Source organism: Trichosurus vulpecula, chromosome 4 (genome assembly GCF_011100635.1).
Source record: "Trichosurus vulpecula isolate mTriVul1 chromosome 4, mTriVul1.pri, whole genome shotgun sequence".
Taxonomy (NCBI): Eukaryota; Metazoa; Chordata; class Mammalia; order Diprotodontia; family Phalangeridae; genus Trichosurus; species Trichosurus vulpecula.
The window spans coordinates 426,012,878-426,032,406 of record NC_050576.1 but is presented as its reverse complement, the minus strand read 5'-3'; the positions used below and the strand labels follow the sequence as shown (position 1 = coordinate 426,032,406).

The following is a 19,529-nucleotide window of genomic DNA, read 5'->3' as shown; positions in this document are numbered from 1 at the left end:
GGAGGTCACCAAGGACTCCCAAATCTAATCAAGGAAACAAAGGCAAAACTCTTCCAGGGCACTTGGTTGAACTGAGTGCTAAGAGCCCATTTTGTTTACCAACACAATATTAAGAAATTGAAAATTAAATAGACAGTGGAGACAATAGAAGAAGCAGTCTGCTAGAGAAAATGTAATTGGATTAAAGTTGCATTTAGAGTCATTTACCTTAGTAAGGAGAAGTGCCAGAGAAAGGGCTTAAGGAGGAATAGTGGGGCAAGATGTCTGAATGATGTGAGATGAGGACAGAAGAGAGAGTTTTCATGAAATGGCTTTCATTTTTTCAATCAAATATTAGGTGCTTCTCAACTGAGATTGTGGTAGGATGGATGTCCCCTGGAAGGTTTGAGGATAGATGAAAATGTTTGGAATAACTTCTTTGGTGAGTGGGATAGTGAATGAGAGGGTATAAAAGGGACTATTTTGTTCCAGGGAGGGCCCAGTTGAAATCATGGACCAAATTTGTTGTGCACCCATTCAGCATGGTTCTGTGATTTTCTCCAGTACTGTTCAGCATTGCATGAATAGCAGTAAAATCATCCAATAATGGGAATAATCCAAAGTTGGGGTTGGACCAGCATAATTGGTCGAAAGAGAAAGTGTCATGGGAATTTGAGTATAGACTGCTGAATAGAGTTGAATTGATTGACCAAGTGATCCAGACTGGGAAGAAAAGAAAGTTTAGCTGGTGTCGGGTTGGTATCCTATGAAAAAACTGAGAAATACATTGATTGGATGATGACCAGTAGGGTTCAGGTTATAAGGCAGAAAGCTGAAATGACTAAAGGCTATGATCAGATGAAGGAATTTCAGAGTAATTGAACATGGAAAATAAACACTTGGTGTAGTAGTAGATCATGGAAGTTAAGTAGATTAAGGGGATATTAAAGTGTTTAAGGAAGAACCAATATGTATGTTAAAAAGGCCACAAACTGCAGCTGGAAGCAAGGGCTGGCCATTGTGGAAGTCTTGAAGTGTGGGGAATTTTGTAGCACACCCATCCTCTTCGAGAACTGCTATGTAAATACTTAATAAATATTTGTTGGCAGAATAAACCCAAACCTCCAACCTTTCTGTGCATTTAAAAATTAGCGTGTAATAACAGTATATACATATAACAGAATTTTAAATTATTTTTTCCCCTAGTGTTGGTGATTTTAGGTTTGGGAAGTTGATTTGGTAATGATACTAGGGCCTCTTTCTGTTTTTGTGTTGCAGCTTTAGTCGTAAGTACAACTTCAGCTGGATTTGCATTGGCTCCAGTACCTTTTGACTTACACTGCTTCCTGCTTGCCTCCGTTGGAACAGGCCTTGCATCTTGTGCAGCTAACTCCATTAATCAGGTAAGTTCATTATCTTTATTTGGTTTGTAAAAGTTTCTCTTGGATATACCAGTGTTTTTTAGCTTATAACCAGAGGTGGTGATGTAGAAACAGAGGTGCTTTCTGAAAGAATAGGGAGGAGATTGAATTTATAGTAATGAATAGGCGTAAGCATATGTGTGAGAAAAATATCAGTTTGACTTCTTTCTTTAATGTACGTTATAACCACAATTATAGTAGAAATGGCTTTTTCTGACTTGTGTAAATTTAGATAATTCACTTAAACCCTAACTGTAGATCTCATTTTCTTGATTTGTGTTTTCTTGATTGGTGTTTTATATCACATCTACTTAATTCATAAAAATAGTGTTAAGTTTGCTGAAAAAGTGCTTTGTGATCACCTAAGAAATACAGCATCAATAATCATATAATATAATATGTAATAATAGGCAACATTAGAATTGTGTTGAAGCCAAAAGCAGGTCTGATCATTTAAAGGCCCGATCTTGGGACTTTTTTTTTTTTTGATCTTGGGACTTTTTTTTTTTTTTTTGATCTTGGGACTTGTTAATGAATTCACTTTTAAATCAGGAAACTTTATAAGCCTAAACCCTTTCAACATTGAAATACAAAGTTTACCTTGTGCTTTTTTGAATTTTTAAATTGAAAATGAGAAAATCTTATATGTGAAACCCTAATGAGGAAAGTTTATCATAGATTAGAGCTAAACATCAGACTGACCTTTCCCCTATATTATCTACCTTAAGTGACCTCGAACTTGTAGGTAAAAAATTGGTTGTGTGGCCTCACTTTCTACTCCAAGAATATCTTGCTTTTGTTTCTAACTTTCCTTTCTCCAGCCAATTCACTTTGAATCAGAATCCAGTCTTCCAAGTTTCTTTCACCCTTTCCTTGGTATTTAAATCCTTAATAAACATTGAGTTAGCTCTCAGTCTTATTATTTATGCCATCAATATCGAATCTGAGATCAAGGTTCTTAAGAAATGTGGTTCTCTATTTAACATTTCTATACTCTAGCCAAGTGTGGAAGCACTGAATTGTGTTTCCTAGAGTCAAAACACAGAATTTATAAGAATAATATACAAGAGAGGATTTAAAATTTTCATGCAAATGAAACAGGTTCTGACTTTGAATTAGAAATTTCTTTTGTTATAATAGAAATCAGTATTATTATTTAAAAGTTCAATAAATACATGTTATTTTCCATCCCTCTACATATAGTTGTAGTATGTTAAATTAACCTGTTAAGACTTGTTTTTATGAACTAGTTTAACTGATTGTTAGGCAATAACCTATTCTTTTCAGGGTATAAAAGAATCTCATTTTAGTGACCAAAGTTTGTGTTTTTTTGGTGTCCTTTGACAAATTCTTTAAAAGTTACATAATAGAAAAATTAGATTTGCCCTGTTAGCAAACAACAGATTTGGTTAGTAGGTGGTAGTGAACCAAGGGAGATATTTTGCATACCCATTTTTCACCAAACACTCAATCTCTTGTTTTAGTTGACGTATGGGATATCTAGGCCCTTAGTCTCATTCTGTACACCAGGACAGCTAAACAATGTCCAGAGTTTCCCAAATTTATTTGGCCTACCTCTCTCTTTTCAAAAAAAAAAAAAATTATTCAGTGCTCCGCACTGGGGTTAGGTTAGGTTAACTTTTATTTTTATTTATCCCCCTCTCCCTCCATTTACACCCAAGGTTACTGTTGCCCTCTGGATCATTCCAGCACCCCCCAGGGGACAGTATCACCCACTTTGGGATCTGATGATAGACAAAAGAACAAGAATTTTATGGACTCAAACATATTCTATTAGTTTCCTGTATTTGATGTCTTAGACAGGGAGATAGTAATGATTGCCCAACAAGGCTTCAGTTATATAAACAAACATTGAACATGGAAGTTTCAAAAAAAGGAGAAGTACATTATAGTTGCAAAGAAAGAAGAGACCCCTTCCTGTCTTTCTGGTCTTTTTACATGTTATTTTCCTCATGTATTCTAAGATGTAACTGTACTGCATACTCAACATCTCTGCTCTGCATGTATATGTACTGGCTGTCTCTCATGCCTAGAATGCACTGCCTCCTCAGCTCCATCTCTCAGAATTCCTGGTTTCCTTTAACATGAAGCCTTTTCTCATCACCCCAAGAACAAATAGTCTTCTTTCAAAAACTGCCTTGCATTAATTTTGATATATTCTCCATGTGTATATATAAAATATGAGAATACATGCATGTATATGTCATATATAAAATGAGTCATTACATGTAATAACATGCGCATGTATCTGTATCTCCATGCATATATGTATACACGTGCATGTATATAATCTATATTATTATATATGATAGGTTTTATACACACATATATAAAATATACACATATAATATACATGCATATCTCTCTCATTAAACTGGAAGCTCCTCAAGGACAGGAAATGTTTCACTTCTGTCTTTATATCCTTAGCACTTATCACAGTGTTTTACCCATAGCAAGTGGTTAGTGAATTGCTTTTTGATTGGTTGATACAAGTGAGCCTTATGGATCTTAGAGATGCCTCCAGATAGAGAAAAGTTTTTTGCCTTTTCCCAAGATATTGTGGAATCAATTTTTGCTTTGCATGGGAGGTTTCACTGGATTACCTCTAAGCTCCCCATAGTTTCTACTCTTAGGGATAAGAAATACATAGACAAAGGTATAAAATTAGTAAAAACTTCCTGACATAAATATAAAATAAATAGGCCTGCTATAATAAAAGCTAAAATGTTTTAAAATCAACAGTGTCTTAAAAAGAGAGACAACTGTTATAAAACATTATTTAAGGACTTCTTTAAGAAACCTTCCACTCTCTTGATATGAGTTATACTTTCAGTCACAGGAAATGTTATAAGTAAAATTGTACAAAATAGTTCAGTACTTATATTCAGAAAACAAATTGAATATGTCTTAAAGCTCTGCTATAAGAAATTATCACAGAATTAACTTTGAATGATGTTATGATTCACTTGTGTGTCATATGGAAAACGTTCCCTTCCCAATCAATATTAAAACGCCTAAATTACATTGATATGCCACATTTTAAAGCCTTCTCTAATTATTGGTACTAGAGGCTATTTCCTATTTTTTCTTTGTTTTTTTAGTGATGCTAATAAAGCCACCTGACTTTTTTGTATATGTAGGTTTTTAAAATAATCTTTCAGATATAGACTAGATAATGACATCACTTGAGGAGGTTCAGTTTTATAGCTTTTATTTTATATTGTCAGATTGCTTTCCAAGAAAGATCACCCCATTTCACAACTTCACCAACAGTGTAATAAAACTGTACTTGTTTTCTTCAGTCCTGCCAACATTGAATTTTACTGTTTTCCATTATATTTCCCAGTTTGGTAAATTTAAGGTTTTCTTACAGTTGTTTTGATTTGCTTTTGTTTTTAAGAATAGTTACTTTGCCAAGGTAATTTGGGAAAAGCAATCTCCAAGTATCCATGGTTATACTATTAAAATAGAGATGGTTTGCCACAGAAGTGAAACATTCCCTGTCCTTGAAGAGCTTCCAGTTTAATGAGAGAGATATGCATGCCCCTTCACTGAGAAAGCAAGAAAAACAAAATCTTTATACACATTTTTAGTCAATAAAAGCACATTCCTGCCTTAGCCATCTCAAAAAAGTGTTGTAATCTTTGTTCTAAGTCTATGACCTTGCTGTTAGGATCTTGGTAGCATGTTGCACCATTAGTCCTCTGGAATTGTCATTGGTCCTTGTGTTGATCAGAATTTCTAATGCTTTCAAAGTTGTTTAACTTTATGTCTTTCACTGGTTTTTCTCATTTAACCCTGAATCAGTTCATACAAGCCTTCCCAAGTTTCTCTGAAACCGTCCCCTCTATTATGTTTTACAGTACAGTAGTACTCTTATAATACACTTATAAAACATAATTTGTTCAGCCATTGCACAATTGCTGGACAACAACACTTCAGTTCAAATCTTTGCAAACACAAAAACAGCTGTCATAAATATTTGTGTATATAAAAGTCCTTATCCTCTGATTTCTTGGATTGTAGCTCTAGTAGTGGAATTACTGGTATAGATATCAAAGAGTATTCACAGTTTAATATCTTTTTGAGCATAGATCCAAATTGCTTTCCAGAATGGCTGGACCAGTTCACAACTCCACCTGTCCTGGATTAATGTACCTTTTTTCCTATAGGTCTTTCAGTATTTGTCATTTCCTTCTTTTTGTCAACCTTGTCAAAAAAGGATGGGTGTGAGTTTGTTTTAATTTGCATTTCTCGGATTATTTTTTTTTTCCAGAGTCCATCAGTTATTTTACTGGATGTTGATAGCATTTTCCCTTGTGAGTCCTTTATACTTGTCTTAGATCATTGTATTTTTTTTTTAATTTTAAATGTATTTATTTAACATATTTAGTTTTCAGCATTGATTTTCACAAGAGTTTGAATTACAAATTTTCTCCTCATTTCTACCCTCCCCCCACTCCAAGATGGCATATATTCTGGTTGCCCTGTTCCCCAGTCAGCCCTCCCTTCTGTCACCCTACTCCCCTCCCATCCCCTTTTTTCCTTCTTTCTACGCCCCATTGCCTGTGTATCTTATTTTCTAGTTACATGCAAAAACTTTTTTTTTTGTTTTTGTTTGTTTTTGAACATCTGTTTTTAAAACTTTGAGTTCCAAATTCTCTCCCCTCTTCCCTTCCCACCCACCCTCCCTAGGAAGTCAAGTAATTCAACATACGCCACATATGTATCATTATGTATAACCCTTCCACAATACTCATGTTGTGAAAGACTAACTATATTTTGCTCCTTCCCAGCCCATCCCCCTTTATTGAATTTTCTCCCTTGACCCTGTCCCCTTTTGAAAGTGTTTGTTTTTGATTACCTCCACTCCCATCTGCCCTCCCTTCTATCATCCCCCCTTTTTTATCTTCTTCCTCCTTTTTTCCTGTGGGGTAGGATACCCAAATGAGTATGTATGGTATTCCCTCCTCAGGTCAAATTTGATGAGAGCAAGATTCACTCATTCCCCCTCACCTGCCTTCTCTTCTCTTCCTACAGAACTGCTTTTTTTTGCCACTTTTATGTGAGATAATTTACCCTATTCTATCTCTCCCTATCTCCCTCTCTCGATATATTCCTCTCTCATCCCTTAATTTGATTTTATTTCTTTTAGATATCTTCCCTTCATCTTCAACTCACCCTGTGCCCACTCTCTCTCTCTCTTTTTATATATATATACACATTCACTTATTTATGTATATATATACATAAACATATATATATATGCATATTCCCTTCAGCTACCCTAATACTGAGGTCTCATGAATCATACACGTCGTCTTTCCATGTAGGAATGTAAACAAAACATTTCAACTTCAGTAAGTCCCTTGCAATTTCTGTTTCTTGATTACTTTTTTCATGCCTCTCTTGATTCTTGTGTTTGAAAGTCAAATTTTCTATTCAGCTCTGGTCTTTTCACTGAGAAAACTTGAAAGTCCTCTATTTTATTGAAAGTCCATATTTTGCCTTGGAGCATGATACTCAGTTTTGATGAGTAGGTGATTCTAGGTTTTAATCCTAGCTCCATTGACCTCCGGAATATCGTATTCCAAGCCCTTCGATCTCTTAATGTAGAAGCTGCCAGATCTTGGGTTATTCTGATTGTGTTTCCACAATACTCAAATTGTTTCTTTCTGGCTGCTTGCAGTATTTTCTCCTTGATCTGGGAGGTCTGGAATTTGCTGACAATATTTCTAGGGGATTTCTTTTTGGGATCTATTTGAGGAGGCGATCGATGAATTCTTTCAATTTCTATTTTGCCCTGTGGCTCTAGAATATCAGGGCAGTTCTCCTTGATAATTTCTTGAAAGATGATATCTAGGCTCTTCTTTTGATCATGGCTTTCAGGTAGTCCAATAATTTTTAAATTATCTCTCCTGGATCTATTTTCCAGGTCAGTGGTTTTTCCAAGGAGATATTTCACATTGTCTTCCATTTTTTCATTCTTTTGGTTCTGTTTTATAATATCTTGATTTCTCATCAAGTCACTAGCTTCCACTTGCTCCAATCTCCTTTGTAAGGTAGTATTTTCTTCAGTGGTCTTTTGGACCTCCTTTTCCATTTGGCTAATTTTGCCTTTCAAGGCATTCTTCTCCTCCTTGGCTTTTTGGAGCTCTTTTGCCATTTGAGTTAGTCTATTTTTTAAGGTGTTGTTTTCTTCAGTGTATTTTTCAGTATTTTTTTGGGTCTCCTTTAGCAAGTCATTGACTTGTTTTTCATGGTTTTCTTGCATCCTTCTCATTTCTCTTCCCAATTTTTCCTCTACTTCTCTAACTTGCTTTTCCAAATCCTTTTTGAGCTCTTCCATGGTCTGGGACCAGTTCATGTTTTTCTTGGAGGCTTTTGGTGTAGGCTCTTTGACTTTGTTAACTTCTTCTGTCTGTATGTTTTGGTCTTCTTTGTCACCAAAGAAAGATTCCTGAGTCTGAGACTGAATCTGGGTGTGTTTTCGCTGCCTGGTCATATTCCCAACCAACTGACTTGACCCTTGAATTTTTCAGCGGGGTATGACTGCTTGTAGACTAACGAGTTCTATGTTCCACGTTTCGGGGGGGTGCGCCAGCTCTGCCACACCAGTACTCCTCCTTTTCCAAGAACCCCCAACCTGGACTGGGCTTAGATCTTCAGCAGGCTGTGTACTCCTGCTCTGATCTGCCACTTAATTCCTCCCACCAGGTGGGCCTGGGGACAGAAGCAACTGCAGCTGTAGTTCTGTAACTGCCCCACCTCCGCTGCCCCCAGGGCGGTAGCCAAACCTCGAACTCCTTCCACTCCCTAAGGTTTTCTCACTAACCTTCTCTGTTGTCTTTGGTGTTTGTGGGTTGAGAAGTCTGGTAACTGCTGCAGCTCACTGATTCAAGGTGCTAGGGCACGCTCCACCTGCCTCCTGGTCTGGTTGGTCCGTGCACCCCATGCTGGGCTCTGTTCCGCTCCGCTTCCAGCTCCATGCAGGGTAGACCTCACCCAGAGACCATCCAGGGTGTCCTGGCCTGGAACTCTGCTTCCCTCTGCTCTTTTGTGGGTTCTGCCATTCTAGAATTGGTTCAGAGCCATTTTTTGTAGGTTTTTGGAGGGACTCGGCAGGGAGCTTATGCTAGTCCCTGCTTTCCAGCCCCCATCTTGGCTCCGCCCCTCCTTAGATCCATTTCTCGGATTATTAATGATTTAGGGCATTTAAACCTATGGCTTCTATTTCCTACTTTGAAATGTGACTATTCTTTTTCTTTGACCATTTGTCGACTGGAGAATGGCTCTTATTCTAATAAATTTTATCTAGTAAATTAAAAAATGTTTTTTTGATGTCTGGGGGGACCGGGGTCAAGATGGTGACTGGAAAGCAGAGCCTTGCTTAAGCTCTCCCCCAGTGCCCCCAAACACATGTAAAAAATGGCTCTGAACAAATTCTAGAGCTAGTAGAACACATGAAATAGCAGAGGGAAGCAGGGCTCCACCCCAGGAAAGCCTGGATGGTCTCAGGGAAGGGTCTATCACACGGACTTGGGAGTAGAGCACAGCATAGCCCAGTGTGGGCTGCGCCAGGACTAACCAGACTGGGAGCCTGGTGGAACAGGTGGTAGGGCCCTAAATCATTGAGCTCTAGCAGTTACCAGACTTCTCAACCCATAAACACCAAAGACAGAAGAGAAGGTTAGTGGAAAAACTGCTGGATCCCACTGAAAGGAATGCGTGGTTGTCCTTAGCCCTAGGGACACAGAAGTGGTGCAGCTCTGGGGCTGCTTCCAGAGCTCCAGCTATCGTTGCTTCCAGCCCCAGGCCCACCCTGTGGGCTGATCAGAGCAGGAGTGCAGAGCCTGCTTAAGATATGAGTCCAGTCCCGATTGGTGGTTCTTCGGGGAGGAGGAGGAGTGCTGGTGTGGCAGAGTTTGCTGTGTAGAAGTAGCTCTTAAAACAGAAGCACAGCCCCTCAAACTTGGAACAAAGTACTCTGTACAAGCAGTCATATGCTGGCAAAAAGTTCAAGGGTCAAGTAGTTGGCTGGGAACATAAACAGGCAGTGGAAATGGTCTCAGACTCAGACTTTAGAATCTTTCATTGCTGACAAGGAAGACCAGAACATACAGCCAGAAGAAGTCAACAACGTCACAGAGCCTACATCAAAAGCCTCCAAGAAAAGCATGAACTGGTCTCAGGCCATGGAAGAGCTCAAAAAGGATTTAGAAAAGCAAGTTAGAGAAGTAGAGGAAAAATTGGAAAGAGAAATGAGAGTGATACAAGAAAACCATGAAAAACAAGTCAGTGACTTGCTGAAGGAGACCCCAAAAAATACTGAAGAAAATAACATCTTAGAAAATAGACTAACTGAAATGGCAAAAGAGCTCCAAAAAACCAAGGAGGAGAAATATCCCTTGAAAGGCAGAATTAGCCAAATGGAAAAGGAGGTCCAAAAGACCACTGAAGAAAATACTACCTTCAAAATTAGATTGGAGCAAGTGGAAGCTAGTGACTTTATGAGAAATCAAGATATAAAACAGAACCAAAGGAATGAAAAAGTGGAAGACAATGTCAAATATCTCATTGGAAAAAACACTGACCTGGAGGATAGATCTAGGAGAGATAATTTAGGAATTATTGGGCTAACTGAAAGCCATGATCAAAAAAAGAGCCTAGATCTCATCTTTCAAGAAATTATCAAGAACTGCCCTGATATTCTAGAGCCAGAGGGTAAAATAGAAATTGGAAGAATCCACAGATCGCCTCCTGAAAAAGATCCCAAAAAGCAAACTCCTAGGATTATTGTCGTCAAATTCCAGAGCTCCCAGATCAAGGAGAAAATATTGCAAGCAGCCAGAAAGAAACAATTTGAGTATTGTGGGAATACAATCAGAATAACACAGGATCTAGAAACTTCTACATTAAGGGATCGAAGGGCTTGGAATATGATATTCTGGTGTTCAATGGAGCTAGGATTAAAACCAAGAATCACCTACCCAGCAAAATTGAGTATAATGCTCCAACACAAAATATGGATTTTCAATAGAATAGACCAGAGGAGAATAGAAAATTTGACTTTCAAACACAAGAATCAAGAGATGCATGAAAAGGTAAAGAAGAAAGAGAAATCATAAGGGGCTTAGTAAAGTTGAACTGTTTTATTTACATTCCTACATGGAAAGATGATATGTATAATTCATGTGACCTCAGTATTATGGTAGTTGAAAGGAATATACATATATATATGTTTCATATATATACATATATATATGTATGTATGTATGTGTGTGTGTATGTGTGCATATATAGACAGTAGCACAGGGTGAGTTGAATATGAAGGGATGATATCTAAAAAAATTAAATAAAGGGATGAGAAAGGAATATATTGAGAGAGGGAGAAAGGCAGAGATAGAATGGGGTAAATTATCTCACATAAAAGTGGCAAGGAAAAGCAGTTCTGTAGGAGGGGAAGAGGGCGCAGGTGAGGGGGAATGAGTGAATCTTGCTCCCATCGGATTTGACTTGAGGAGGGAATAAAATACACACTGAATTGGGCACCTTACCCCACAGTCAAAAAGGAGGAAGGGGATAAAAAAGGCGGGGCGATAGAAGGGAGGGCAGATAGGGGTAGGAGGCAATCAAAAGCAAACACTTTTGAAAAGGGACAGGGTGAAGGGAGAAAATTGAATAAAGGGGGACTGGATAGGAAGGAGCAAAATATAGTTAGTCTTTCACAACAAGAGCGTTGTGGAAGGGTTTTACATAATGATACAAGTGTGACCTATGTTGAATTGCTTGCCTTATTAGGGAGGGTGCGTGGGGAGGGAAGAGGGGAGAGAATTTGGAACTTAAAGTTTTAAAAGTAGATGTTCAAAAAAAAAGTTGTTTTTGCAAGCAATTGGGAAATAAGTTATACAGCCCTTGGGTCATAGAAATCTATCTTGCCCTACAAGAAAGTAAGGGAAATGGGGTTGGGGTGTAGTGCAGTGACAGAAGGGAGGGCTGACTTGGGAATGGGGCAATCAGAATATATGCCATCTTGGAGTGCAGGGCAGGGTAGAAATGGGGAGAAAATTTGTAATTCAAAATCTTGTGGAAATCAATGCTGAAAACTAAAAATGCTAAATAAATAATTAAAAAAGAAAAAGTTTTTCCTCATATATTGAGTTGATCTTATGGTTTCTGCTAGTTTTATTGTTGATATGATCAATTATCCTGATAGTTTTCCTGATATTGATCCAGCCTTGCATTGCTGGAATAAATCCTACCTGCTCATAGTGTATTATTCTCATGATAATTTGCTGCAGTCTTGTTGCTAAAATTTTATTTAAAATTTTTGAATCAATGTTCATTAGGGAAATTGGTCTATTATTTTCTTTCTCTATTGTGACTCTTCTAAGTTTAGGTATTAGTACCATATTTGTGTCATAAAAAGAATTTGTTAGGACTCCTTCTTCGCCTATTTCCCCAAATAGTCTATAAAGTATGGGAATTAATTGTTCTTTAAATGTTTGATAGGATTCAAATGTAAAACTATCTGGTCTTGGAGATTTTTTCCTAGGGAATTCACTGATGGCTTGCTCAAATTTGGTGTTATTTAAGTATTTTACTTACTCTTCTGTCATCCTGGGCAATTTATATTTTTAACATATTCACCTATTTCCCTCAGGTTTTCATATTTATGGGCATACAATTGGGCAAAATAATTCCTAATTATTGTTTTAATTTTCTCTTCTTTGAACGTAAATTCACCCTTTTCATTTTCGATACTGATAATTTGGTTTTCTTCTTTCTTTTTTAATCAAATTGACCAAAAGTTCATCGATTTTATTGGTTTCTTCATAAAACCTGCTCTTAGTTTTATTTATTAGTTCAATAGGTTCTTGATTTCGGTTTTATTAATCTTTCCTTTGGTTTTCAGTTTTTCTAATTTGGTATTTAATTGAGGATTTTCAATTTGTTCTTTCTCTGGCTTTTTCAGTTTGATGCCCAATTCATTGATCTCTTTTTTCTCTATTTTATTCATGTAAGCGTTTAGAGATATAAAACTGCCTTTCAGAACTGCTCTTACTGCATCCTATAAGTTTTGGTATGTTGTCTCATTATGTTATTCTCTTGAATGAAGTTATTAATTGTTTCTGTGGTTTGTTCTTTGAGCCACTCATTCTTTAGGATTAGAGTATTTAGTTTCCAATTAATTTTATCTTTCCTTGGTCCTTTATTAGAAATATGTTTAATTGCATCATGATCTGAAAAGGATGCTTTGACTACTTCTGCCTTTCTGTACTGGATTGTGAGGTTTTTATGCTGTGTTGGTAAGCAAAATGGCCTTTATTTTTTTTTTTTGAGTAACTCAGTGTATTTCATTAAGCCTTACAAGGCCCAGAGCCCTATTAGGTGTGGAACCTAAGTGGGTGTGGATTGGTGACTGGGGTGGGGCCCAAGATGGGGCTGGCTAAGGGGAGGTGTTAACTCCAGAGCCATGCCCTATTGGGTGTTAACCTAATCTATGTGGATGTGAACCTCCCAGGGTCCTAAGGGGAGGGGCCAACTTAAGAACCAATCACCAGAGCCTGGGCTCTGGTCGTTCAGACGACGCTTGATGATGTCAAATCTCTATAAGAGGGGGGCGGAGCCAAGATGGAGGCTGGTAAGCAGGGACTAGTGTGAGCTCTGTACTGAGTCCCTCCAAAAACCTATAAAAAATGGCTCTGAACCAATTCTAGAACGGTAGAACCCACAGAACAGCAGAGGGAAGCAGGGCTCCAGCCCAGGACAGCCGGGATGGTCTCTGGGTGAGGTCTATCCCACACAGAGCTGGGAGCTGGGAGCAGGGAACGGAGTGGAGCAGAGCCCAGCCTGAGCGGTGTCGAGCAACCAAACTTGGAGTCGGGCAGATGGGGCCCCTAGCGCCCTGAATATGTGAGCTGCGGCAGTTACCAGACTCCTCAACCCACGAACACCAAAGATTGCGGAGAAGGTTAGTGGGAAAAGCTGCGGGAGTGGAAGGAGTTTTCGGTTTGGCTTCCAGCCCCGGGGGCAACGGAGGTGGGGCAGCTACAGTTGCTGCTGCTTCCGGCCCCAGGCCCACCTGGTGGGAGGAATTAAGTGGCGGATCAGAGCAGGAGTGCATAGCCTGCTGAAGATCTAAGCCCAGCCCGGGCTGGGGGTTCTTGGGGAAGGAGTAGTGCTGGTGTGACAGAACTGGCACCTCCGCCCCAAACGTGGAACATAGAACTCGTTAGTCTACAAGCAGTCATACCCCACTGAAAAACTCGAGGGACAAGTTAGTTGGTTGGGAATATGGCCAGGCAGCGAAAACACACCCAGATTCAGTCTCAGACTTTGGATTCTTTCTTTGGTGACAAAGAAGACCAAAACATACAGCCTAAAGAAGACAACAAAGTCATAGAGCCTACAACAAAAGCCTCCAAGAAAAACATGAACTGGTCCCAGGCCATGGAAGAGCTCAAAAAGCAAGTTAGAGACATAGAGGATAAATTGGGAAGAGAAATGAGAAGGATGAGAGAAAACCATGAAAAACAAGTCAATGACTTGCTAAAGGAGACCCCCCAAAAATACTGAAAAATACACTGAAGAAAACAACACCTTAAAAAATAGATTAACTCAAATGGCAAAAGAGCTCCAAAAAGCCAATGAGGAGAAGAATGCCTTGAAAGGCAGAATTAGCCAAATGGAAAAGGAGGTCCAAAAGACCACTGAAGAAAATACTACTTTAAAAATTAGATTGGAGCAAGTGGAAGCTAGTGACTTTATGAGAAATCAGGATATTATAAAACAGAACCAAAGGAATGAAAAAATGGAAGACAATGTGAAATATCTCCTTGGAAAAACCACTGACCTGGAAAATAGATCCAGGAGAGATAATTTAAAAATTATTGGACTACCTGAAAGCCATGATCAAAAGAAGAGCCTAGATACCATCTTTCAAGAAATTATCAAGGAGAACTGCCCTGATATTCTAGAGCCACAGGGCAAAATAGAAATTGAAAGAATCCATCGATCGCCTCCTCAAATAGATCCCAAAAAGAAATCTCCTAGGAATATTGTTGCCAAATTGCAGACCTCCCAGATCAAGGAGAAAATACTGCAAGCAGCCAGAAAGAAACAATTTGAGTATTGTGGAAACATAATCAGAATAACCCAAGATCTGGCAGCTTCTACATTAAGAGATCGAAGGGCTTGGAATGCGATATTCCGGAGGTCAATGGAGCTAGGATTAAAACCTAGAATCACCTACTCATCAAAACTGAGTATCATGCTCCAAGGCAAAATATGGACTTTCAATAAAATAGAGGACTTTCAAGCTTTCTCAGTGAAAAGACCAGAACTGAATAGAAAATTTGACTTTCAAACACAAGAATCAAGAGAAGCATGAAAAGGTAATCAAGAAACAGAAATTGCAAGGGACTTACTAAAGTTGAACTGTTTTGTTTACATTCCTACATGGAAAGATGATGAGTATGATTCATGAGACCTCAGTATTAGGGTAGCTGAAGGGAATATGCATATATATATATATGTTAATGTGTATATATATATATATATATATAAGTGAATGTGTATGTATATATATATCTATGTGTATATGTATGTATGTGTATGTATATATATGTGTGTGTGTATATATATATATGTAAAAGAGAGAGAGCAGACACAGGGTGAGTTGAAGATGAAGGGAAGATATCTAAAAGAAATAAAATGAAATTAAGGGATGAGAGAGCAACATAATGAGAGAGGGAGATAGGGAGAGATAGAATGGGGTGGATTATCTCGCATAAAGGTGGCAAGAGGAAGCAGTTCTGTGGGAGGCGGGGAGAGGGCAGGTGAGGGGGGAATGAGTGAACCTTGGTCTCATCAGATTTGGCCTGAGGAGGGAATACCATACATACTCAGTTGGGTATCTTACCCCACAGGAAAGAAAAGGGAGGAAGATAAAAAAAAATAAAAGGGGGGAGGGAATGATGGAGGGGAGGGCAGGTGGGGGTGGAGGTAATCAAAACAAACACTTTGGAAAGGGAACAGGGTCAAGGGAGAAAATTCAATAAAGCAGGATGGGTTGGGAAGGAGCAAAATGTAGTTAGTCTTTCACAACATGAGTATTGTGGAAGGGTTATACATAATGATACACATGTGGCCTAGGTTGAATTGCTCGACTTCATAGGGAGGGTGGGTGGGAAGGGAAGATGGGAGAGAATTTGGAACTCAAAAGTTTTAAAAACAGATGTTCAAAAACCAAAAAAAAGTTTTTGCATGTAACTAAAAAATAAGATACAGAGGCAATGGGGCGTAGACATTTATCTTGCCCTACAAGAAAGGAAGGGAAAAGGGGATGAGAGGGTAGGGGGGTGATAGAGGGGAGGGCTGACTGGGGAACAGGGCAACCAGAATATATGCCATCTTGGAGTGGGGGGGAGGGTAGAAATGGGGAGAAAATTTGTAATTCAAACTGTTGTGAAAATCAATGCTGAAAACTAAATATATTAAATAAATAAATTTAAATTAAAAAAAAAACTTAAAAAAAGAAACTCTATAAGAGGAGAGAAGACAGCTTGAAGATCCTTTTCGGTTGGAGCCAGAAACAGCTACAGCCAAAGCTGAAGATAAAGCCGAAGCAGGAGCTGCCGGTAGCAGAGCCGACCCGTATGTGGACTCCAGTCCTTGGCTGAGAGACCTGCGGATCACCACTGTAGCTGGTACTTAAGCCCTGGGCCTATTCCTACTCCCATGTTTCACGTGCCCAGCACTCTCCCAGACCGGCGTGCTGTCTGGGTTCTGCTGCTGCTCCTGTTCTGGTGTGGTCTGGTGCCATTCAGCGCCCAGTGCTTCTGCCCTGCCCAGTCTACTACTGGCTTCTAACTCTCTCAGATCTGCTCAGATTCACTTTTTTAGAGATATCTGATAGAATTTGTGCGTGAGCTCCAGTAGGTCCCTCCTTTTGCAGCACCATGATTGATACTACTTATGTTAGGGAAGGATTCATTCCTATGCTTTCTAGTGTCTTTAACTGTAATATTTGTTTTATCTTGTGAAAAGCTTTTTCTGTATCTATTGATATAGACTCTTCTTTCTAGTCATATGATTATTGTGTTTACAATTTCCATCGTATTGAACCAGCCCTGCATTGCTGTTATGAGTCCAGCCTGGTGATAGTCTATAATCTTTGACTAAACATTTATTGTCTACCTTGTGCCAGACATTGTGGTAAATTCTGGGGATGCAAGGAAAGACAAGTTCCCATTCTCAGTGAGATGACAGTCTTAATGAGAGGCAACATATGAACAGCTATGTACAAACCAGAAACATAGAGGATAAATTGAAGATAATCAAATGAGGGAAGGCACTGGAATTAGGCACATGGATTAGGAAAGGCCTATGGTAGAAAATGTGATTTTAACTGGAACTCTAAAGAAAACAGAGTAGTCAGGATATGGCAATGACAGAGAATTCCAGGCATGGTGAAATGTACTGAAAAACCAGATTTGGAAGATGGAGTATCTTATTTGAAGAACAACAACTTTTGGTACCTCTTGTGAGGGTCTCAGGCCAGCTGAGACCCTTGATCATCGCATGGAATGAAGGGGCGGGAGCCAAAGATGAAAGAAACTCCATTTATTGTTTCAGCAAACAGGGTCTTTATGCAGTACTAGCCTTCATTTCTGGGTGCAAGCAAGCTTGTGCACGGTCCTCTAAGCCTATCAGGGTCCCCAGGGTCATGCATCACAGCTTGTGGACAACTCATGTCCAGTGCTTATTTGGAAGGGGGCATGTGCTGTTCACAGCCTGCCTTATCAGAGGAGGAGGACCTGAGCTGGACTATGTAGCCCAAATAATTCCTTTTTTACCACAGGACTGTCCATGGGCCTCAACTCCCAAGCTCATCAGGCTCTCAAGAGCACCTTACATGTAAGTAGGCAAGAGAGGCAGGTTATGAGGGTCTTTGAACACCAAAGAGAACAATTAGAATTTATAGAAGAAATTATTCAAGTATCTTTAAAAGTTAAAAATGTTATTGTAAAATAACTTATAGCTACAGAAGAGAGACTTGGAAAAATAATGCATTACCTAATACAAGGCATAAAATTGTACTGTCATAACAAACTCTCTGAAAATTAGAATGGATCAAATAATGATTCCAGGAGATAACAAAAATTATTAAAGGGAATGGATAGAAAAAAATAGAGGAAAATGTTAAAAAAAAAACTGACCTGGAAAACAGCTCAACTAGCCATAAATTAAGAATCTTTGGATTACTTGAAATACCTGTTACTACAAAAAGAACCCGAATATCATACAAGAAATCATTAACGAAAACCACTGAAACATATTAGGAGAAGATACTACTTATCATTTTAAGTAAAGCTCCATTTAATCCTATGCTCTGTAGTGTTTTTAATAGGAATGGGTGTTATATTTTGTCAAAAGCTTTTTCTGTATCTGTTGAAATAATCATATGATTTCTTTTTGTTTTGTTATTTGATAGCCAGTCATGCTAATAGCTTTCCAAATATTAAACCAGTCCTGCATTCCTGGTATAATTCCCATCCCATCATAGTGTATGATCCTTGTAATATATTGCTGTAATCTCTTTGCTAGTATTTTTTTTTTTAATTTTGCATCAGTATTTATTAGGGAAATTAGTCTACAATTTTCTTTCTCTGTTTTTGCTCTTCCTGGTTTAGAGAGCAGCATCATATTTGTGTTGTAAAAAGGAATCTGGCAGTGCTCCTGCTTTGCCTATTCCAAATTGTTTATATAGTATTGGAATTAATTTTTCTTTAATTGTGTGCTAGCATTAACTTATGAATCCATCTGGCTCTAGGGATTTTTCTTAGGGAGTTTATTAATGGCTTGTTCAATTTCTTTTTCTAAGATGGGGTTATTTAGGTGTTCTATGTCCTCTTCTTTTAATCTGGGCAATTATATTTTTGTAAACATTCATCCCTTTCACTTAGATTGTCAGAATTGTTGGCATATAATTGGGCAAAATAACTCCTTAATAATTGCTTCATTTATGGTGAATTCACGCTTTTCATCTTTGATACTGGGAATTTGTTTTTCTTTTTTCTTTCTTTAAATCAAATTAACCAATGGCCTCTCTCCTTTGATTTTTAGGATTTCCAATTTGATGTTTAATTGAGGATTAAAAAGCTTTTTTCCCCAGTTATTTTAGTTGCATTCCCAAATCATTCATCTGCTCCTTATTTTATTGAGGCAAGAGTTTAGAGAACTAAATTTTCCCAAATGTCCTGCTTTAGCTGCATCCCATAAACTTTGATATGTTGTTTCATTGATCTCATTTTCTTTAATGAAATCAATTGATTCTGTGATTTGTCCTTTCACCTACTCATTCTTTAGGATTTGATTGTTTATTTCCAATTAATTTTTAATTTATGTTTCCACAGCCCTTTATTAAATACAATTTTTATTGTGTTATGATCTGAAAAGTATGCATTTAATATTTTTGATTTTCTGCATTTGGTTGTGCAGTTTTTATGCCCTAATATGTGGTCAATTTTTGTGTAGGTGACATATACCACTGAGAAAAAGGTACATTCTTTTCTATTCCCGTTGTATTTTCTCCAGATGTCTATCATATCTAACTTTCATAAAATTTTATTCATCTCCTCAACTTTTTTCTTGTTTATTTTTGGTTAGACTTATCTAGTTCTGAGAGAGGAAAGTTGAGTGACCCCCCCGACTAGTGTAGTTTTACTATTTCCTTCTGTAACTCATTTAACTTTTCCTTTAAAAGCTTAGATGCTATGCTATTTGGTGCATATATATTTAATATTGGTATTACTTCATTGTTTATGGTACCTTTTAGCAATATGTAGTTTTCTTCTTATTTCTTTCCAGTATATCTAATTTTGGTTTTGTCCAAGATCAGGATTCCTACCTCTGTTTTTTTAAACTTCAGCCAACTTTCAAATACAAGATTCAAGAGAAGCATGAAAAGGTCAACAGGAAAGAGAAATCATAATGGATTCAATAAGGTTAAACTGCTTATATGTTCCTACATAGGAAAGTACTTGTAACTCTTAAGAATTTTATCGTTATTAGGGCAGTTAGGAGGAGTATACATAGACAGAA

The 19,529-nt window shown here is 38.0% G+C and overlaps 1 protein-coding gene across 1 annotated transcript in view; it reads left to right on the top strand.

Moving 5' to 3' along the window:
- LOC118847913 (protoheme IX farnesyltransferase, mitochondrial) overlaps positions 1–19,529 on the top strand; it is a 127,504-nt gene that overhangs the window by 32,949 nt on the left and 75,026 nt on the right. Inside the window, exon 4 of the mRNA XM_036756606.1 lies at positions 1,258–1,382. Within this exon, the coding sequence (XP_036612501.1) occupies positions 1,258–1,382 (125 nt within the window). The remainder of the gene's footprint in view (positions 1–1,257; positions 1,383–19,529) is intronic.